At 40.1% G+C, this 23,174-nt stretch overlaps 1 protein-coding gene, 1 long non-coding RNA gene and 1 pseudogene across 12 annotated transcripts in view; 1 reads left to right on the top strand and 2 right to left on the bottom strand.

Annotated features, from left to right (window-relative positions):
* Positions 1-619: 619 nt before the first annotated feature.
* Positions 620-2,500, bottom strand: LOC128621850 (caseinolytic peptidase B protein homolog; annotated as a pseudogene).
* Positions 2,501-5,517: 3,017 nt separating this feature from the next.
* Positions 5,518-11,965, bottom strand: LOC128621882 (uncharacterized). The gene is made up of 2 exons (XR_008388326.1): positions 11,860-11,965; positions 5,518-8,924 (listed from the first exon to the last, which is right to left on the bottom strand). It is a non-coding gene; the product is annotated as an uncharacterized LOC128621882 (long non-coding RNA).
* gtf3c2 (general transcription factor IIIC, polypeptide 2, beta) overlaps positions 10,861-23,174 on the top strand; it is a 34,080-nt gene continuing 21,766 nt past the window's right edge. Inside the window, exons 1-12 of one of the 11 annotated variants that reach the window (XM_053647793.1) lie at positions 11,978-12,194; positions 12,313-12,383; positions 12,535-12,662; positions 12,882-12,918; positions 14,979-15,150; positions 15,275-15,512; positions 17,203-17,476; positions 17,801-17,895; positions 18,637-18,714; positions 18,813-18,911; positions 20,046-20,270; positions 22,923-23,034. In XM_053647793.1, coding sequence (XP_053503768.1) covers positions 14,985-15,150; positions 15,275-15,512; positions 17,203-17,476; positions 17,801-17,895; positions 18,637-18,714; positions 18,813-18,911; positions 20,046-20,270; positions 22,923-23,034 — 1,287 coding nt within the window. In that variant the 5' untranslated portion in view covers positions 11,978-12,194; positions 12,313-12,383; positions 12,535-12,662; positions 12,882-12,918; positions 14,979-14,984. The other 10 variants (XM_053647784.1, XM_053647768.1, XM_053647743.1 and 7 more) reach the window with 10 other exon arrangements.

Below are 23,174 nucleotides of genomic sequence, written 5' to 3'. Positions count from 1 at the left end.
CTCTTGTAAAGAAAGAAAAAGTAGTTATAATTCACCCATAGTGAATAAACACCTTTGTTAGTTAAGCTGAAAGCTGTCAATGCTAATTCTGTCACTTACTAAGGAGTGGGGGCGTCTCTCTATCCTGTTAGATCCGGGGAGGGTGGGTGCTTGTAGTTAACTATACTAACACTGGTATCTATACACACACACACTTCAGGTGGCTGCCGTGCTACAGAACAAATCCTGAAGCCCACCTCACCTCATCTTGAACATCACTACGTTGCAACACGATAGGTACCAACATACAACCACAAGTTGTACAGAGACTAAAACCATTGGGTGGGGGGACTAGGATCCTGTTGCTCATTCAGGCTTCCTTAGTTAAGTGTTGAATAATTCCCCTACAAGACGGTTGTACATTGCCTTCCGCCACATATTGGCGTCATGAACAGGATGTTAGTGTGTGTTAAGCAGGGGTGTTTAGGAGGAAGTTAGCAGGTGTTTAACAGGATGTTAGTGTGTGTTTAACAGGAAGTTAGCAGGTGTTTAGCAGGACATAAGCAGGGATGTTTAGGAGGAAGTTAGCAGGGGTGTTTAGCAGGAAGTAAGCAGTGGTGTTTAGGAGGAAGTTTGCAGGTTAACGGATTTCCAGCTTTCGTGTTTTGCTGTCTTTATCCACTAGCTCTAGGCGGAGAGAAGGACTCGCTCGTCCCTCCTCGTTTCCCAGTTCTCCATCCACAGTGAGGAGGAGCTTGCAGCCTTTAGGGAGGCGCTCCTGCTTGTACGCTGCAGCTAACTGGTTCAGCACCCGATGCTCCACCTCGTGTTTGATGGAGCGAGTGTTGTAGTGGAGGTTGTATCCTCGAGTCAGCAGCTCCAGCACAGGTCGCTCCCACAGCAGGGTGATGTCGTGCCTCTGTTTGGCCTTTTTAGCCCAGTAGTTGAGCTCCTTGTTGATGAGCTGAATGAGCTCTGTGTGGCAGAAAGGCAGAAAGTAAACGATTTCATTAACCCGTCCCAGAAACTCGTTGCGTCTGAACTGGGCCTTCAGTATGGGCCGAATCACTTCCTCTTTAAATTTCTTAGAGATGGTGATCTCACTCTGCTGAACCTCATCCAGACTGTCTGCCAGACGGCGGCAACTCTGCTCCTGAGCTTCCTGTCTGAGCTGCAGTGCATGCTGGGCGATTTCATCACTCGCCACATTGGAGGTCATGATGAAGATGGCGTCCTTGCATTCAATGGTTTTCCCTTTCCCATCCGTCAGACGTCCCTCTTCGAAGAGCTGCAGCATGATGGTGAGGACATCAGGGTGCGCTTTATACACCTTATTGAAGAGCACCACAGCATTCGGACACTGCTTCAGCTGTTTAGTGAGCTGACCTCCTTCCTTATGACCCACATACCCCGGCGGAGAACCAATAAATTTAGCCACCTCGTGTTTCTCCTGGAACTCAGACATGTCCATTCTGATGAAACCCTTTTTGATGTCTTTGTGCATGTAATGAGCCACTTGCTTAGCCAACTCTGTTTTACCAATTCCTGAAGAGCCGAGGAAGAGGAAGACCAGCGGATGCTCATCATACCAGCCATTCTCCTTCCTCCTGATTGCTGAGGCGACAGTAGTGATGGCCCCCTCCTGGCCGATGATGTGCTCTTTTAGTCTGCGCTCCAGAGGAAACCTCCTTCTCTCTTCCACCTCCCTCTGCTTCTGTTCTTCCATAAACTTTCCCTCACACTCCAGCGTAATGCAGCGATGTACAACCATGGAAACTTGCCCGAGTGCTGAGACGATTACTGAACTCATCCTCCCTCATCACCAACACCTCCAGTGAGTGTATGCCTTTATCCTGTGCAGTTCCATAAACATTGCTGAAGTCGTCTCCGAGGTTCGGATCAGTGCCGGACTCCAATAGAACCCTCACCACATTGTGCTGTCTGTTCATGGAGGCGACCATGAGTGCGGTCCAGCCGAGACGGTGACGAGTGTTTGGATCAACTCCGTCTGCCAGTCACCTTTTCACCTCCTCAGCATTGTTAGATCTGGCTGCATCCAAAAGAGCTTGACCGGTGTTGCTGTGGTTGTCTCTGTTGCAGCAGAAGGCCAGGGCGGCAGTGGACAGAATTCCTGACAAAAAGCTGCTCCTCTCCAACCCCCGGGCCCGGTGTTCTGCTCCCAGCGCTCCTCCCGGTAAGTCCCGGTGTGTCCTGCAGTGACCAGCACTGCCCACGAGCTCCTCCAACTCTCCAGGCTCATGCGCCACCTGCTGGCCAGCTGGCGGTACTGCGCATGAAGGTTTCCACTGCTGCTACACGCTTCCTCGCGCTCCCTCACTTGCGTACACTTTCTGGACGCGCGAGACAAGAAAATCACCAGATTGCTCCTTACAGCCGTTTCAAGCTCATGCACATTGTGGTGGCACGCAGAGCACTCACTGGGTTTGGTGTGAAGCGCGCGACAGGGTGACAAGCTGCACGACCTGCGCATGAGCAAACGCTCCGGCACGGCGGACAACATCTCGTGCGTTACTCAGGATACCGAGCTACAGCCTCGCGTTTACCGGGAGATCAGTGAAGCTAGAGAGCGCGGAAAGTGTCCGGTAATCAGTGAGGAATGAATGATACACGGTGACAGTTCAGACCCAGGGAATACAGGTGGACAGAGAGAAAACCCAGGCATTGGAAACATGGCCTGTACCCAAGAGCGTCAAGGAAGTGAGACAAGTCCTTGGATTCATGAGTTATTATAGAAGGTTTGTTTCCAGCTTTGCTCAGCTGGCCCGGCTGCTTCATGCCCTGGTTGGTAAAGGAGGAAAGGGGAAAATGGTTGAGCCTTTTAACTGGACCACTGAGTGCCAGACCGCATTCAACAAACTCAAGCATTGCTTAAAATGTCCACCAGTACTCGCATACCCAGATTTTAGATAGCCCTTCATACTCACAACAGATGGGAGTTTGCATGGTCTTGGAGCCGTATTGAGCCAACGCGAAGCCAGTGTCATCAAAGAACTATGTAAAGTATACGGAAACAGAAAGAGTCGCACAAGTCCGTATCACGCACAGGGTAATTCCCAGTGTGAAAGTTTCAGTAGAACCATGCATAACATGCTAAGGACCCTACCCCGAGAAAAGCAAAAGAACTGGAAGCAGGATCTACCCTAGTTAGTTATGGCCTACAATAGCTGGGTCCATGTTTCAACCGGCTATTCACCGTTCTACTTGATGTTCGGGAGAGATGCTCGAATGCCAATGGATGTCCTTGGTGGGAGAGACTTGGATGACAGTGGAGTTGACAATCTGGATGACTAGGTGAAAAACCATTACAACAGGTTGAAGACAGCCGTTGAAGTGGCCAACGATGCAGCACAAGAGGCTTCAAATCGAAGGAAAAGAGCCTATGATCACAGATCATATGGAGCCCTCATAAGACCTGGTGACCGTGTTCTGCTACGCAACCATTCACATAGGGGAAGGAATAAGATACAAGACCACTGGGAATCCCTACCTTACATTGTGGTTAAACAGAATCACACAGATACTCCAATTTACACAATTCGTCCAGAGAAAGGGGGCCCGTGTAAAGTTGTACACAGGGATCAAATCAGGCATTGCACTTTTCAGTCATCATCACCACCTTGCACATTTAGACGTAAATCTAGGGAACATACAGAACAGGAACCCACTGACTCGGAAGACTGATTTTCTTGCCACCCCTTTTGTTACACTTGCACCCACCACACATATAAACACAGGGTGTAGAGGGGAAGATGAGGATGAATTAGACACAGGCATTAAGAAGCATGACCGCGAGGTGTCAGCTGATGATTCAGTAGGTCAGTCTGTATGGGGGTCAGTAAATTCAGGTGGATCTGATGCCGAAAGTGAGAATGAAAGCATTCCTGAATCTAGACGTTCCCAACGTCGGAACAGATGTACCTTATCTGTTAGGTATAGGACTATGTCTTGAAGCAATTCTATGCGAACCTGAATGTTTTGGAAGTTTCTTTTAATGTGAATGTATCTCAAACGTTTCCAGTTGAATGACTTTAAACCTTGTAATTGTTGTACTGATGATTTCCAATGTGAAGAATGTTTTCCTACCATTCTCTGTTCTTTATTTTTCAGGGACTGAGCCACTGAACGGAAGTCCAGTGGTATGGCAGGGTTTTGCAGGGGCGGATGTAGGGGAGCCTACAAAGTCTATTCAGTAAAGACTTTTATTTTGATATTGCGTTGATGTGAGCACTACCATTTTGTGCGAGGAGTGACATGGTGAGATAGAGAGAGAATTAGAGCAGCGGTGAGAGTTGAGCTGAAGAGTTAATTTGGGCTATATTACAGTGGTAAAAAGTAAGAGATTCCATTGCTTATTGTGTGAGAAGAGTTGGCAGAGTTATTGGATAGGGTCGTGTATTGTCCGTCTTCTCAATTGGATCTCCGTTAGCTGGGATTGCGGCCTCGCTGGATCAAGCTACAGTCTTGAGCGTGAGCACAATCGCTAAGGGTGAAGAGACATAACCCTGCCATCCGCTGGTCATCATTCAGCACCTCATCCAAGGTATAAGAGTGGTGATGTACATTATGCTTCTCATTTTCAACTGAACATTGGTAAGCAAGTCATCGTGTTTTCTTCCTAAGGGATAAAGACCAAACGGTTGAGTTGGAAAAACTTTTATTCATGGAACCATGACCAGCGACTTTTTCTAAAAAAGGATTCATATACTCTTCCTATGTGTTGATGAACATTCTGACTCGTGATTGGACTGAATAGCATCCTGTTGGATTTGGAAGTGACCTTTTGTTTCTATTTTGAGCTGAACTGACTCTCGTGAATTACTTCAGCGTGGTCAAAGAGGAATCCTGACCAATTGTTGTTTTGTTTGTTTACAGGTAAATTTAAATAGTCAAGGTTTATTTTAATTATTTTTGTTTCTTTAAGTTTACTTTGTTACAAATTCACTCTTGTAAAGAAAGAAAAAGTAGTTGTAACTCACCCATAGTGAATAAACTCCTTTGTTAGTTAAGCTGAAAACTGTCAATGCTAATTCTGTCACTTACTAAGGAGTGGGGGCATCTCTCTATCCTGTTAGATCCGGGGAGTGTGGGTGCTTGTAGTTAACTATACTTACACTGTTATCTATACACACACACTTCAGGTGGCTGCCGTGCTACAGAACAAATCCTGAAGCCCACCTCACCTCATCTTGAGCATCACTACGTTGCAACACGATAGGTACCAACATACAACCACAAGTTGTACAGAGACTAAAACCATTGGGTGGGGGGGAGACTAGGATCCTGTTGCTCACTCAGTCTTCCTTAGTTGTGTTGAATAATTCCCCTACAAGGCGATTGTACATTGCCTTCTGCCACATTTGTCCATCATATGTTTCTCTCAACTTCCCGATCTCACAAACCGCCATCTTTTATTGATCCCACAAAATGGTCTGAACTTGCACCTGCTCATGTAGACACAGCGGCTTCGCACGGAGTAATTAATAATAATGCTAACGCTACGAGGTAGGTTTTAATTCAAACTTCTTTATTAAATAATTTCTCACCAATCATAATCAAGAGTAGCAACTGTTCAGTCTGTAAACATACAGTAAGCTGGTGCTCTCCTTCACTAACTCTAATTCACTTCATTTAAACTCTCGGTTGCCAGATATCACAAGAAAAGTCAACTCCAGTTTCCATGTTTTGATTGAATCCCCCCCAAAACACAATATTATCAGCAGACATGGACACTGTACTGGGGAACCGATCTAAAAGGAACAACTGATCAACTGATCTGATTCTAAAACAAACAAACAAACAGAAAACTAATAAAATGTAAAGACCGAAAATGTGCTTAGTTAAAAATAAATAATTTAATATAAAAAATAGATATCATAATAACTTCATAAAATATAAATAAAATGAGAATTGAAGCAGACTTCAAACACTGAAAGTTGATGTTTATTGTATTTGTTTACAAAGTGGAACAGGTTAACGGTTGTTTTTTTTTGCATACAGTCTGTAAAATTAACTGAAAATATTAAATTTAGTTTCAGAAATCAAATTAATGTGTCTTGGCTCACACTATGTTCCTAAATTCTGTCATAATTGTCCAGCTCAAGTTTTCTCATGCCTACTTATATTTACTTATATCGTGGCACGTTAATGTTACCATTTCTAAAAATAATAAAAAGAAAAAATGTTTAGGGTTTTTATTTATTTATTTATTTATTTATTTTTAAAGTTCAACTGTGCTCCTAAATTTTTTTAATTAGGAGCACAAGTGCTCCTAAAAGAAATTGTCTTGCGTCTCTCCTCCTGTAAACACTGTTAAAGATTTGTACATTAGCAGGAATGTAGCACAACATGGAGGTGAAAGCAGTGATCTGTTTATTTAAATGTGAAAGTGCAATAAAAATATGTTGTCCCTAAAATCAATGAATAATCGTGATAAATAATTGAGATCTCAATCCCAATTATTTTGATCGATATCATTTTGGCCATAATTGTGCAGCCCTACTAACTACACTGATTGGCCAAGTGACATTGACATGGTGGTGGTGGGACATATGGACTCTGAGCCTGAATAAGCAGGAAACAACTAATTGTACATAGTTGAATAAAAAGTGAAAAAAGAAACAAATGACTGGACATTTAAGTATTTACGGTAATATGATTCAATATGATATACTGAACATTGTACATATTGTGTATGTAAGGAATACATTGTGTAAACTATGGGAGGCAGAGTAAACAAAGGCAGACAGTACAGAGAGGAAAGAAAAGGGAGTGTGAGAGAGCCATTTAATGATATCGTCATATGTCATATGACATCACCTATATTTTGGCTCCTGAAAATTTGATTTGGCGCCTAAATATTTTGGGTTTAGGAGCCAATGGCTCCTAGATATTTTTTTTTGCCTGGAGTCCTGGCATATATGGTTTCTGTATCTTGTCTTGTCTTTTTTACTTATGAAAAACATTGTTTAAAATATATGTGTTCTTTGAACAGGGGCTGTGGATACCTTATTTAACCAAGACAGTGTGACAGTAGTATTTGATATATAAATATCATTGTTCTATGGCCATCATTCCCTGGAACCTTCTCGCAAGTTTTGTTGGGTCAGCTCTGGATCTATATGACCGGGAACCATCCCAGATTTCCAGTATCTATAGAAGATTTCACTCCTCCCAACCCACTGGGATGAGGAAAATCAGCAGGATAACCTGACACAATGTCATGAGGAACCAACCCCTTTTTGAGTTGACTGTTGACCCAAAGATGACCACCACACCATCATGCCACTGGGAGGGGAAATGTTAACTTTGTTGAATGTACAAGGTGATGCCTAGGTAGTGGCAGAATGGACTTAACGAGACATAACGAGAATGCTCAGCAACTTCTCTTTCATGGAACATTGTAAGGTTAATAGATATAGCTAGGTCAATAAAAGTGTGATATGACTGAATCCAGATGATGCACACAAACTGTGGAACACCTGAGAGCATACAAAGAAAGTGCACTAAGAGCTCTTGTGTTCAGGAGTTTCTCTTGGACTGGTGGGGCCCAGTCCTCCACCTGCTTTTCATTTTGTACAACAGATTTATTCAGGGACGAAACTACCAATGAGATCTGTCCACTAGTGAGTGCAGCAGAAATCAAATTGTTGGGGATTATTTTGGGGCTACAAGCGGGGATCTGTGGTCTGATTGCTGAAATTTCATATGAAATTTTCTTAAATCGACAGTCTTCCTCTGTTGAAATTATCGATTGAGCCTCTGTCCAAGAGGGAACTAGCTTCTTGGAACATAGGGGCAAACTTGATTGCGACAGACAGTCGAACTGAGGTTTCTATCTTCTAGCTTCATCTGGACATAATGGTCTGATGTAGTCACGGCCCAATAAGCAATGTTTTCATTTGTAAAGCATCCCGCTGGTAGCCCCCATCCTTCATGGGTGGACTTCATGGGACTCTACTGATGGTGAGGGTGCTCTTGCTGTGTAGCTTCAGGTTGGCTATGCAGAGACTTGTGGGAAGATGGAGCACTGGCCAGCAGAGAGGTGAGAAAAACAGAAGGGAATGATTCACATATGACAACAGTAATTATATCAAATACTATGGTCTCCACTTCTCTTCAAATCTCATTGTTCTTCATGGAGACCATTATATCATGCATTCTAACAAGTTTCTCAGTGTATCTGGAGGAAAAGCTGCCATTTTTGTCTCATTCATATCCACATTGTTCACCAACTTTACACTTTATTCATACTAAATAAACTACACATAATGAGTAAATGAGTAAACTACACAGTTGGCATAAACAGGAGGGCTGCACAATATATTGTATAACAAAATGTTTATTCTGACCATCTTGATTTCAGACACTTTCAGAAATCGTCATTTGAGTTCATACATACTGTATATAAAATTCTGTTGTGTGTTCACTGTTCAATAAGACTTAAACACTTATTTTTTTTTAAATAATCCCACATTCCCTTCCTAAGAAGGTGATATGATGCCATGGCCCGGGTTACCACTTGTGAGAGAATGAACACTAAAAACAATCTACTTTCAAGACTGAAAGAATTCCTTTAATAGGCTCTAATAAACCTTCAAAATACTCCAGAAAATCTGTATCCTTTGTAAGGAACCTAAGGTTAGAAACTATGCTTGACCATCAGGAAACCATGCTGTTTCTGCATGCAACCATTCAATAGGTTTGGATTATTATTTATTATTAAGAAAACCACCAAAATCACAGGCCCTAAAAGGATGAGTTTTTGTAACCCATCCTCATGCATCAATGCAGGAGTTTATTGTCTTTCCTGCAAGAGATGCAAGCAGAATCGGGGGGAAATGTAATCTCCGAGACTTTGACCATGGTTGTTGGTGTTGGGATGGTTTGAGTATTTCAGCTCCTGGGATTTTCACACACAACAGTCACTAGAGTGTAAAAAACAAAAGAATGTTAATGAGAGGTCAAAGGAGAGTGACCAGACGGGTTTAAGCTGACAGAAATGCTACATGAACTCAAATACACACTCTTTTAAAGAGTTGTGAGCAGAAAAGCATCTCTGAATGCACCACGTGAAGCAAACCACCATTTGGAGGGTAATTTATGAAAATTGCTCATTTGTTGATGCTGGCCCAGCATTGTTACTCAAAACTGATGTTGGGCTAACATCAGTTTGATACCTGGGATTTGTGTACATTTACAATAAGAATTACTATTCAACAGTAGTTAATATGAGCTCCCCTGTTCTATCTACAAATAGCTGGGCTTATTAAAAGTGATTTTCTAAATGACTCACATACTGTACATGTATCTACAATACTAAATCAAATCCTTTTTGTATGCTTCTGAACTGGAATAAAGCTGGTTTGACGTTGGACGTTCGATATTCGCGGAAATGCTGAAATTAAGGGACCGTCTCTATCTTATAATAAACTCTGACACAGTTCTTATAAATTTGTGGAGCAGAATGTTGATTTACTTCAGTCTTGTAAGAACCCTGGAGTGTACCTAGGCAACAAACTAGAATGGAGCGGGTAAATTGAGGCTACACAGAGGAAGGGTCAGAGCAAACTGTACTTTATGTGGAGGCTCAGGCTCTTCAATGTTTGTTCAATGTAGATTATGCAAATAGTGTATTGAATATGATTAATGGATTTAGATGTATGTGTTTTGTTTGTTTGTATATATGGCTGCTGTGGTGAAACAATCTCCCATGGACAATAAAAAAAAACATTACCTTATCTTGTCTTATGTGGATGGCAAAAAAAAGTTGTTGGTGCGTTTCCAAATATCCCTTGCCATTTGACTATAAACTCATCCAAGGAGCACATAGAACATCTGCGACTGACAATGGCAGAGGAACTTCTGAAAGCCTCAGGTAATTTATTACTTGTACAAAAACGCCTGTCATTTAGACTACGGTATAAAGTATAGATTTTTATCACAGAAAAACCACACATGTTGTAACATCATACTAAGTATTAGTATTAAGTAGTAAACATATGGTAATGCTATTTACAGTCTGTACCGTTCACCAACATAGCTAACATATAACTGCATGTTTTCTGTATTCAAGAGGGGACATTACTGCTCATTATGTGCTGCCTCAAAATCCCTGGGTGCAAAAACATTTTGGGTGGGTAATGTAGCAATGGTTGTAACATTTTTATGGGCACACCATTTTGTTTACAAGTGTGTGTTGTGTGTGTAAGAGAGTGAGTGAATGAAAGAGAGAGACTGAGAGAGAGCGTGAGAGAGAAACTAATTGATTACTGAGCAGTTTGATAAGATTACTAGGATCATTTTTCAGATTGAATGTCACTGCTGCAAGAGGTGGTTTCTTGTGGCATGCCTTTCTATGTCAAAGAAGCGGCTCAAAAGGTTGACTGGAAGTGCTGCCTATGTAAATAATTTTAAATTCCTTTGGCTCCCACCCACAATCTAAACATGTACATAAATAAATTAAAAGAAAACAAATAAAAATGTTTGAAGTATTAAAACATTTGTGGACCATCATTTCTTTTAATTATTTAATTAATAGGACATCTATTTTTTGAAGAAAACCATTCAATCCAGTACGGGTCATTTTAACCCCCTTTATGCATTCGTGAAGGTTTTTTTTGGTTCATGCATTGTAGGGTTAAATATCAAAAATCTAAAAGGTGTTTCTCATACCTGACACCTAGATGAACACTTTCCAGTTAGTTGTGACTGTACATCATTCCCTTCAAATGCTATTGAGCTTTAAATAATGGTATATTTTGTGTATGAGCCCATTCTGTACTGAAATTCATGTATAATTTACATATGATTTAATAGCTTATTTTGATAAATATCAAAATATCTCAAAAATATAAAAAAAAATCTAAGAGGTGTTTCTCATACATGATACCTAGATGAACACTTTCCAGTTGGTTTTGTGACTATAAGTCATTCTCTTCAAATGCTATTGAAGTTAGAAACGTGTTTAACAATGTCGTATGTAACTTTAGAGACGGTCCCTTAATTTCCGCATATCTGCGAATATCGAACGTCCAACATCAAACCAACTTTATTCCAGTTGCTTCTGAAAGTTTTCGGCGCTGGAGTGCTGGTAGAAGTTAAGTGTTTAGTGCAGTGGTTAGCAACAAGCAAAGGAATGTAAAGACATGCACCAAAACTAGCCTGCTGAAAAACAAAAGCAATAGAAACCGTCATAGATTTTGTAATGGTTTTAATGGGTATAATGGGAATTGTATTGGTTTTAATGGAAAATTGAATGGACCCTGTGGTTAGTTGATGGTTTGTAATGGTATTTGTAGTAGAAACCATTAGAATTTCTGTGCTAGATTCTTTTGTTTCTATCAGCATGGTAGACTGAAATTTTGACGTTGGGCATAACAAGTTCAGCATTGTGTGTGTGTGTGTTTCAAGATGATGAAAACAGACATTTCCATTACATGCTGAATGATACTGTTTTTGTACATTTGATTTCTAAGCAAAATTTGCTAGAGGAACCAAATGTGACAAACCAGAATGGAGAAAATTCAATTTGTTAAGCTTCCGAGTAGATTGTGCAGTTATAAAGACCTCCACTTGCAGAAATGCTTTCTCAGTCTTTAATCATTTCTTTGCAAGACACAATATCAGTCCAAAAGGAGACAGTTCTAATAACAGTAGTCATAATTGTACATTATATAACCAAAGGTTTGTGGACACCTGACTGCCTGACCTAAATTATAGAAGTATTCGGAGGAAAACGCAGTTTGTCTGTTTTCATTTATAGCTATGTACTTCTGTAAATTTGGTTCATTTAGTAGATTTGAAGTATGAGTTAACACAATATTACGCTGGTGTAGTATTGTATGATATGTTTACTCTTACCGTGACAACCCTGTAGTTCCTGTTTGTATGACCGGTGCGCATTGTCTGCCTGTCACTAGGGGGCAGTAGAGATCAATCTTCTGCTCCCATGAAAACATGGCGGACATGTCAAACGGACATATCCAACTAACCAGAGGCACGTGTGAATTAATGCTCTGGTGATTAATTACAAGCTGTTTTTCCACTGAGCTATAGATTAGTATTCATTACACGGATATGTGTGGTTTGTTTTAGTTAAACGTTTAAGTTTGCTTCTTTAGTTGTGATCAGTGTGAGGTGGATTCGAACCGGAGAATATCGAATGGTGAGGAGCTTCTTTAGCGTGACCCAACCCGGTGAGCCAAACATAAACCCCGATTAAACCCAGGGAAAAGCCTTTATGTATGTTGTGTACACGTTCGTTTACTGACTGTGTGATGGGGTTTTCGCATTTATTATTATTATTTTTTATAGGAATACATTCAGCATGACAATGTGGGATTAAGAAAGAGAGAAAAGCTAGCTGAGAGCTAGCTAACTAGCTAGTAATGTATCGCCTTACTAAAACTAACATAAGGTTCATGAGCACAACTTTAGTGGTTGTGTCCATGAAACTTGAATATTAGGACTTTTCGTTTAAGTGTTTAAATATATTTTGAAATATTTACTAGCACCTATTGTTTTTAATATAACCAGAAAACAGAGGAAGACCTTGTGGAGTGATGGTTAAAGGCTGGTAGGCTCATCTGCTGGGTCAAAGTTGAACCAAGATACTTACTTCCCTGCTGAAAGAAAAAAAAAGAAAAGAAACTATCACAGATATTGTAATGGTTTCCACTTCAAATACCACTACAAACCATGAGCTTACTGTTATTGGTCCTTAATGGTATCCACTAGACATGACATGCCACTAATAGAAGGCAACAAATAACCAGTAGAGACCCACAGGGACCATTACAGTTTCTGTTAAAACCAGTTCAATTCCTGTTAAAACCATTACAAATTCTATGCTGGTTTCTATTGTTTGTTTGTTTTTTCAGCAGGGTTTCCAAGCATTACAGTTTGAATCAGGTTTAAAAGGTAACATGACCTTATATAAAAGTGACCTAAACAATAAAACAAAATGAACAGTGCCACAAAGTAGAATAATAAATCATTAAAATCAACAATACATTTCCCAACCTAACTAATTCATTCAGTCCAACGTGTGTGTGCGTGTGTGCGTGCGTGTGTGTGTGTTCATGCCTGAGTGGCAGTGTGTGGTCACAGTGACATGTTCCTTACAAATGGACAAAGTCAGTAAGCTTTGTATCAGTCAGATGACTAGTTATGATTGAGGATCAGCCAAAATTGACCAGAATACAACAATAGGGCTAGAACTGTGTTCTTGTTTATATGAGACAGCATAGTTGTGTTACCTGTCTTGACTCAATACTTACGGTGCTCTGATTTTTTTTTTCTATTTTTGTGTGTAGCTCATATTAACTGTTTCAGAAATTGAAACAAAATCTAAGATAAAACAAAGACAACCTGATTAAACACAAAATACAGTTTTAAATGATAATGTTATTTATTGAAGCAAAAAAGTTATCCAATACCAACTGGGCCTGTGTGAAAATGTATTTGCCCTCGTAGTTATTAATTCCCCAAATCTATGAAACTGCATTCATAATGGGGTTCAACTTGACTAGACACAACCAGACCTGATTACTGCAAATCCTGTTCAATCAAATCAACACTTAAATAGAAGTTTTTCAACAGCATGAAGTTGGTTAAAAGGTCTTACCCAGTAACACACTAAGCCAAAGTGGAAAGAAATTCCAGAAATGATGAGGAAGGTGATTGAAATACATCAGTCTTGGAAGGGTTACAAAGCTATTTCAAAGGCTCTGGACTCCAAAAAACCACAGTGAGATCCATTATCTCCAAATGGAAAAACTTGGCACAGTAGAGATCATTCCCATAAGTGGCCGACCTTCCAAAATTCCTCCAAGAGCACAGCAACGACTCATCCAGGAGCTACAGTTCTCTCTTACATCAATAAAGGTCACTGAAGACAGGGGTCCTGCTACATCTGGAGTAAACCAAACACAGAATTCCACAAAAACATCATCATACCTACGGTCAAGCATGGTGGTGGACGTGTGACGGTGTGGGGATGCTTTGCTGCTTCAGGGCCTGGGCAACTTGCAATAACTGAGGGAAACATGAATCCTGCTCTCTACCTGAAAATCCTAAAGGAGAATATCCGGTTTGCAGTCCATAAATTGAAACTCAAGCGCAACTGGATTATGCAGCAAGACAATGATCCAAAGCATATGAGTAAGTTTTAGTCCTGGAGTAAGTGAAAGACTGATCTCCAGTTATTGGAAGCGTTTGGTTGCAGTTATTGCTGCTAAAGCTGGCACAGCCAGATTTTACGTGTAAGGGGACAATTAGTTTTTCACATTGGTGATAGGTGTTGGATAACTTTTTTTTTTTCCTTCAATAAAAAAATGTAAATAATAAAAACTGTACTGGGGTGCATGGTGGCTTAGTGGCTAGCACTTTTGCCTCACACCTCCAGGGTTAGGGGTTCGATTCCCACCGTGGCCCTGTGTGTGCCGGGTTTGCATGTTCTCCCCGTGCTGCGGGGGTTTCCTCTGGTTTCCTCCCCCAGTCCAAAGACATGTATGGTAGGTTGATTGGCATGTCTAAAGTGTTTGTAGTGTATGAATGGGTGTGTGAATGTGTATGTGATTGTTCCCTGCGGTGGATTGGCACCATGTCCAGGGTGTACCCCCCCCTTGTGCCCGATGCTCCCTGGGATAGGCTCCAGGTTTTCCCGTGACCCTGAAAAGGATAAGCGGTATAGAAGATGGATGGATGGAAAACTTTACTGTGTGTTTATTCAGGTTGCTTTTGTTTTTATGTTGTAATTAGTTTGATCATCTAAAATTATTTAGTTATGACATATACACAAAAACTGAAGAAATGAGGATTTGTCACAGCACTGTAGCTATCTAATGTAATGACATGTCCTCAGAAAGGTTAGTGTGTCCTCGCACTATGCTTTGAGTCTGCAGTTACACACACACACACACACACACACACAGCGCATTATCACTGGCTAACTGTCTTCCTGCAACTTTCCTTTAAAGGTGCTGATGTGCTGTGAAACCTCGTTAATGGGGGTTCCCTGCAAAAACGACACAGACGATCTGAATAAACAGAATAACCACATGGACACTGGAACTGGTGGTGATACACTGGGGACCAAAGTGCTTCAAGACTCTAATATTAAAAGTAACACACTTGAAGAGATGTACGAAGGCAAGTTGGATGCATTTTTGAGTTGTGCGGAGATCATTTGTTTTGTCATCTCTATTTTCCTCTGAGAAAAAACGGGTATAAAGTAACAGTTTGTGTCATTTTAAAACATATTTTGCATTAGCAGGACAGACAGCAGCCAGCTCTCAGGGTCCCTCTGATACTGAACAAGAGGTTTTACCACCACAGAACAAGCCACAGAAAAAAAGGGGACGTCCAAGAAAAACAGTAAACAACCAAGACGGTGATGCAGCAAAAATGAAGTCTGCCCCCAGTGAAGTACCTGTTAATCACGACAGCTCTGCCATTCCAGAAAGCCCTGAGATGACTCCAAGTGGACGCCCGAAGAGAAAAGCTGCCAAAGTGTAAGCTTTCTAGATTTTAGGATGAATACTCTTATGTATTAACTTGAATGCAAGTTATGTATTAATTTCTACCTCGTCAATCTGTAGTAAAAAGAATAAACAACCCACATAAATTTTGTTACTATATGTTTTAGCTGTCGAAGGAGTGATCAATCACAGAATTCACTGTTTCAGCTAATGAGTCCTCCACTGCTCATGGCAAAAAGATTATGAAATATAACATTTTTAATAGTCTGCTATTTCCAGTACAATATTAAACATGATATTGAAGCTGTTCGGCTTCTTCGCATTATAATAACTCTTTTCTCACACTCTTCTGCATCTACATCATCTATCTTATTGTATTCCTATGACGAGTCCGACTACTCCTCAGGATGTCTTTTCTTTCATCCATCTCGGCTATGTATATGGTGTGTATTTGGGTCTAATGTATTTGGCCTGCAACAGCCAATTCTGAAAAATCAATCAACAAAATAGTTTGCACCGAATTTCATTATCGATTAGTTTGGATTGTGTTGTGAAGCACAGCTCTGTGGTGCGCTGTCTCACTTCTCTAAAAACACATTTGATGGAAATGGAGGCACACATTAGACTCTCCCCAGTCATACTGCAACTACCAACATCCTCTGAGAGAGAGGAATCAAGCCTGCCAACCACATCTTTTTGAATGTCTGCATCACACGGTAGAGTAATCTTCCATCCAGAAGGTGTGGCCAATTTTGCTCCCGTGGCCCCTAGCTACAGAAGATTGTGGCATCATCAGGATTTGAACCCACAGTCACCTGACAAGGAGGCAAACGCGTTTCTGTTGTGCCACTCAGGAGCCAGCCTCTGTGTCAGATTCTGCCATGGTCGTTTTATAGGGGCAGGTTTCAGTTAAAATTTTTTCAGCGTTAGCACTGAGGTGCAGTCACAAAACTTACAGAAGAACAGTATGTTAAATGTCAATGTATGGTCTCTGTAATGTTCTGTGTAATTTAGCATGAACTGGACACTGTAGGGTTTTAGTGGTTATAAGAGATCTTCTCTGATATATATAAAGGTTCTGAGAACAAAAATAAGACTTAAGACAAAAACACTTAAGAGTTAAGTGTGACACGTTTTCCTTGCACCTCTGGGGTTTGGGGTTTGATTCCTGCCTCCACGCTGTGTGCGTGGAGTTTGTGTTTTTCCCCTGTCCAAAGACATGTGCTGTAGGCTTATTAACATCTCTAAATTTTCCATAGTGTTTGAATGTGTGTGATTGTGCCCTGCGATGGGGTGGCACCCCGTCGAGGGTGTCCCCCACCGTGTGCCCCGAGTCCCCTGGGATAGGCTCCAGGCTCCTGTGACCGATCCCAGCCGATCGCCTTTCAGCTGTATTTATTTATGTTTGTTGTCATTATTATTTTTGAACATAAGATATAATTCGACATTGGTGCAATTGTGCTTTGAGTTCTATAACTTTCATGTACGATGGAAATGGCGTGAAGTTTTAAGATTTTTTTTTTTGCAGTGAACTGTGGAACTGTGTTTTTGTCTTAAGTCTGATTTATGTTCTCAGAAACTGTATACATACCAGAGCAGATCACTTATAACCACTAAGCCCCTCCAGTGGCCATAATATAGTCACTGTGCTACCGATGGCTGTACCAACCTCAAGTAAAATACTGTAAATACTGTCTTTATTATTCTACCTATTTATGCCCAGTGCTCTGGAGTACCTTCACAATATCAGCAAAGACCTTGAAAAGTTTGAAAAATCCTTCACAAAGAGAGAGCAAAATGGACTGGGCCGGTCGAGCAGTCCCTCTCAGAAAAAACCCTCAGGAAAAGCCAGAGGGAAGAAAAGGAAAGCTGCAGATGATGACAGCGATCTGAATGACGATGCCGACTTTGACCCAGGGGACCACAGAGAGGTGGAAAGTGAGGAAGATGAGGATGACGATTATGAAGATTCGGAGTCATGTAAACAACACTATAAAGTAAACATGCATTACAATTTTAAACATTATGTTGGCAGTGTTATTACTGAATAATAGTTGAATGCATGAATTAAGGGAATAATTAGGGTAGACTTTAGGATGTGTTCACTGACTCGTAGCATAATGCTTTTGCATTTCCCCTGTGTATAATCAGTCATGAAGGGTCACGTCTCATATCTACTTTGTTTGACTTTTTTATGTCATTTGAAAATCTAAAGACATTTTGTAGTCTGTCAGGAGTCAAATGTAGGAAAGTTACTTGTTCTCAGGTTTGTTGGGAGAAAAGTTTGCCATCAGTGTTAATCCAACTGTTTTACTTTACAGAACTTGCCGTCTAATCACAAGGTGGTTGGAAATAATGGGCTTTCCAGCGGTGCCATGCAACCCATTTGGAAATCATTTAGAAACACCAAAGAATTGTAAGTCATTTACACTTGGGTGTTGGGTTTTTTTTTTGTTTGTTTGTTTTTACACAGATATACAGATTGCTGAAATTCTGTCAGTTTTGATACAGATGTAGGCCTTCTCCTGACAACTAGAGGTCGATTGATTGATTGGTTTTGCAGATTAATTAGCACCGATAACTGGATGTCTCTATTTTTATTTGTTATGTTTTGTCTTTTTGGATGCATATCTTTTTATTTGCTTTAATATTTATTAATAGTTAATATATTATATATTTTAGATTACAGCATTTGGCAGACGCCTTTATCCAGAGCGGCTTACAATTATCATTTTATACAAGTGAGCAGTTGAGGGCTAAGGGCCTTGCTCAAGATCCCAACAGTGACAGCTTGGCAGTGCTGGGATTTGAACTTCCAATCAAACGTCCAATGTCTTAGCTGCTGTGCTACCATTTGTGTGTGTGTGTTATGTTATATATATAAAACTGTATTTATTTATTTCATTTTAAAAAGTAGAGTACATTTTCATGGTACATTTGTACATTGTAATAATGTTCAGCAGTATTTTACTTTTGAGTGCTTTCATTCAATATCAGTTTTAAAAACTATCGGTTGATTAATCGTTTATCGGCGGGTACTGCCCAACCTGGTTATCAGTAAAATCCAGTATCGGTCAACCTCTACTGACAACTGGCCATCATTTCCATACACAAATCTTAACTATTTGTCTCCTTGCCTTGTGAATACTTTTTCTAGCCGTGATAAGCATTCATCCTCATGGGTGTTTCCTGAGTGGATTCCTTCAGTCAGTGACTGGCATCTATTGTCTTTCAGGTATTGTGGAATATTAAGGAATATCACTTGTTTTCTCCAGTTTACGTACTTGACAATAAATTGACTTTTTAAAAATTAATCTCTTTGACTTCTATCAGGGAGGCAGAAAAATATTTACCCCAGGAGAAGGAGTCAATGAGTTTTACGTTAGACCGCGAGGGAATCAAGGAACAGGGTACGCTGCAGAAGGTGAAAAGGTAAAGAAACGATGGACCTTCATCATTTTATCTCTGTGATGGAGATATGTTAGGCCTGGGGTTCCCAAACATTTTGGGTAAATTATCCCAAAGGACTATTCCTTGCACGGACTTACCTTTCTAAAGGGAAGTGTTGTTTGTTAAAGGAAAATCCATGCCGAGGTGGTGTGATACAGCCTGATGTGAAGCAGAAGGGTCTGATTTATACTTTGTGCATACAGAAGTACCGGTAATGCTAGCAGCATTGTTCAAGCACTCGCCTGCATATCTTGTGTACGTCTGGAAGACATTTCCTATGTCAGAGGCAAAACATCCCTGTCCATCAAGTTTCAAAGAAAAGATGTTTAACACACTGATGAGCTCTGATTCTCTGTCGCTGTCATTGTGATTGTTGTCATGGCCTGTGACGCAAATTAAAAAAAACTTTACATTTAAAAGTATGACCTAATCTAGAAAATCCAGAACATTGGTACGCAAGAATTTTGGTAGGTTTAAAGGCTGCATGAGATGTTTTTAAAATTCATACACTAGTGTTAGTACTCCAACTACTAACTGTCTAGAGTAGTACATAAGTAAGGTAAGATTAGTTTAAAAAAAAAAAAAATAGATTAAAAAAAAAAGGGATATAGGTTGAATATAGTTGAATAAGATTTCATTTTTATTTTATTTTATTTCATTTTTACTCCTTGAGCCTGCCCCCATTTCCATTCATGTACACAAAGCTCCATGCTCCACTCATTCAGGACATTCAACTGCTTGAAAGCCAAGTTACAGCTCTATAAACATGCAACTTCTCCTCATAATGATTCATGAGGTTGTGATGGGGCATTGGGGGGGGCGTGGCTATAACCTGACAAGAGGCCAATCCAAATTCAAACAAATATTCTGGACCGGAAGCCAGGTTTCCAAACTGGGTTTTGTTTGTTTGTTTGTTTGTTTTTTCTTATTCAAAATACATTTGTTTAGACATTAGCTTAAACTTATTATTATCTTTTTTGTAAATGTCACAACCCCTAGTTTGGGAACCCCTGTGTTAGACTATGGAAAAACCCTAGAGTACTCACATCTGGACACACCAGGTGCAGAGGTTCTTTTCAGTACAGTAAATATATTTACTAGTCACTTGGATTGCAGGTTTGAATCCATGTCACCGAATGCAGAAAGGTGGGACTCTCTGTTCTTCGTTGGAGGCCCCGTCTGGGCCATGGAGTGGTGTCCTGTCCCTGAAGGTGCTGCACATACGCAATATGCTGCTCTTTACTGTAACAGAAATATGGATGACCGGCACAAAATTAACACACTTCACACAGAACATGCTCTCCTCCAACTGTGGGATCTGGGCAAGCTACAGATGAGTAGGTGAGGAGCTCTCTTTTTATTACCTGTTATTATAATAAAAACTGTACAGGACCTGTGTGTATGTGTGTATATATATATGTATGTGTGTGTGTATGTATGTATATATATATATATATATAATATAGAGAGAGAGAGAGAGAGAGAGATTTTTTTTATGGCAATGAATTATACTAGAAAAATAAATGATCAGATTTTACAGTCTATAATTCTTATACAGATTAATAGCTTAAACAAGACTGAAAATAAATTCATGTGTCCATGGTATGCCAGACAATCTGACTGATGTGTTTCAGTAGAATCGTTCGTGTTGAGGTAATCGTTTTAAGTGGTTTGCATTTAAAGTCCTGTGATTTTGGCAATGCAGGAAACACAGATCAAATCTTTGATCTACAAATGTACTTCATATACTGTACTGTATTGCAGAAGTGAAGTGTTGCCTTCAAAAATAATACCTTTAAAAGTGTTTTTAGAAGTAAATTATATGAAGCAGTAAACTAATAAAAACAATCCAAAATTGAATTATAATTTACTTTGCCACAGTTATAATCCCAGAGCGACTCATGGTCTAGTACTAGATTAAAATATGGTCCATTACACAAAAATTTAACATAAAATTTTCATGCAACATTGCATTTATTTTTATTTATATTTAGAAATCAAATTTCTTTCTTTTCTACCAACACACTAATGCGTCAGGCATAAAATATGCAGTACAAAGTGCCTTGCGAAAGTATTCCATCCCTTGGTGTTTTTCCTGTTTTGTTGCATTACAAACTGGAATTAAAATAATCAATCAAGGATTCAAGAAAGACACCAAAGATAACATTGAACACTGAACAAGTTAACAGTGGAGGTGGGAGTATCTATCCATATGACCACTTTAATCTGTACACTACACAGAGCATGGCTTTATGGAAGAGTAGCCAGAAAAAAAGAAAAGAAAACATGTTTGGAGTTTGCCAAACAGAATGTGGCAGACTCCCCAAACACATGGAAGAAGGTTCTCTGGTCAGATAAGGCTAACGTAACTTTTTGGCCCTCATGGGAAACGCTATGTGTGGTGCAAACCCAACACTTCCCATCACCCCTAGAACACCATTCAAACAGTGAAGCACGGTGTTGGCAGCATCATGCTGTGGAGCTGCTTTTCATCGGCAGGGACTGGAAAACTGGTCAGGATTGAAAGAAAGATGGATGGGACAAAATGTATGCAAATTCTTGAGGAAAACCTGTTTCAGTCTGCCAGAGTTGTGTCTGGGATGGAGGTTCACCTTCCAGCAGGACAAAGACCCTAAACATATTGCTAAAACTATACTGGAGTGGTTTAAAGAGAAACATTTTAAATGACTTGGAATGGCCTAGTCAAAGCCAAGACCTCAGAATCTGTTAGATGAAGTGAAGATTGCTGTGCACCAACACAACCCATCTAACCTGAAGGAGCTGGAGCAGTTTTGCCTTGAAGAATGGGCAAAAATCCCAGTATCTAGATGTGCTAAGCTAATGGAGACTTCCAGCTGTAATTGCAGCAAAAGGTGGCTCTACAAAGTATAACCTTATGCACACTCAATATATTTTTTTGGACTTAATTATTGTTTGTGTCACAATAAAAAAAAATTTTGCACCTTCAAAGTGGTAGGCATGTTGCTTAAATCAAGTGGTACAAACCCCTAAATAATGCATTTTAATTCCAGGTTTTAATGCAGCAAAACAGGAAAAATGCTGTGGCTGAAACTTTTGCATAGTGCTTTGTAAACACAGACATGTACGTCCTTATGCTCTTACTTTCCTGATGGTCTTATCCAGATAATGTAGCCTAGCAAACAAATAGGTTCAACAAACCAGAGAAAGAAAACAAACCCTACTTTTCATTTCAAAGGTTCCATTTGGTATGCAGATGTGTCTACTTGGTGCACTTGATGATGATGATGATGAGATGCACTTCAGTGCTGTAACTGTAGCACACGCTGCTCTCTTTGAATCCCAATCCCAAAACATACAATCCCAATGCTTTACACTCATCAGCTGAGGCACAATGTGCTTCACAGTAGAAAATTTTTGCTGGGTATGCACAGATGACAGGTGATCATTTCAGAATCAGGAACACATCAGAAACACTAATGAAACTGACTAAAATCATGTGCAACTCTGCTGTTATTTAACTTTCCTTCTAGGACAATACAGTGTGTCTGAAAACCAATGAACCGAACCAATGAGAGTAAAACTACATATATACATATTTATTATTTACAACATATGCACCATTACACTTTTCTCAGTTACTGTATCAGGTTTTTGCAGATTTTGCTCAACATATTCAGATCAACATATTTGCTCAACACATTCCCATTGGTTCCTGGCTTTTCAGACACCTTGTATATCAACTCGAAAGAATAAAGATGCTAGCCCCAAAAAATATTGGTACTTGCGATTTGAGGAGAAAAAAAACACGATGTGCTACATCAAAAAATTTGGAGAGGATAAGGACTAGGGTTACATCAAGTCTTCCCCCACCAGGAATTCATACATACTGATCTACTTAACTAGCTAAGTAGCTGTCAGTACATTATGTAATAATGTCAACTACCACTTTTTCTCCACCCCTTTTATATTATTCTTATTATTATTATTTCTTATTTTTTGTTTATACTTCAGACCTTTATCATCCCCGCGCTTAGCCTATGCCCTGGCAGTGGATGATGGTTGCATCTGGAACATGAAGTGGTGTCCCGCAGGAGCCTGGGAGGTTCCTACAACTGTACGAAAGGTAAATACACACCTCACAGTGACATAGGCTCATGAAAACCAACATCACTGGTGTCTCTAAAGGTGTTAAAAACGACTGGACATTAAATGACCGGCTTGATGCAGTGCAGTGTGATGGTGTCAAAAGACTGGGAATATACA

Source organism: Ictalurus furcatus, chromosome 2 (genome assembly GCF_023375685.1).
Source record: "Ictalurus furcatus strain D&B chromosome 2, Billie_1.0, whole genome shotgun sequence".
Lineage (NCBI taxonomy): Eukaryota > Metazoa > Chordata > Actinopteri > Siluriformes > Ictaluridae > Ictalurus > Ictalurus furcatus.
Note: the sequence above shows the minus strand (reverse complement) of the source record. Positions and strands in the feature narration are given on the sequence as shown.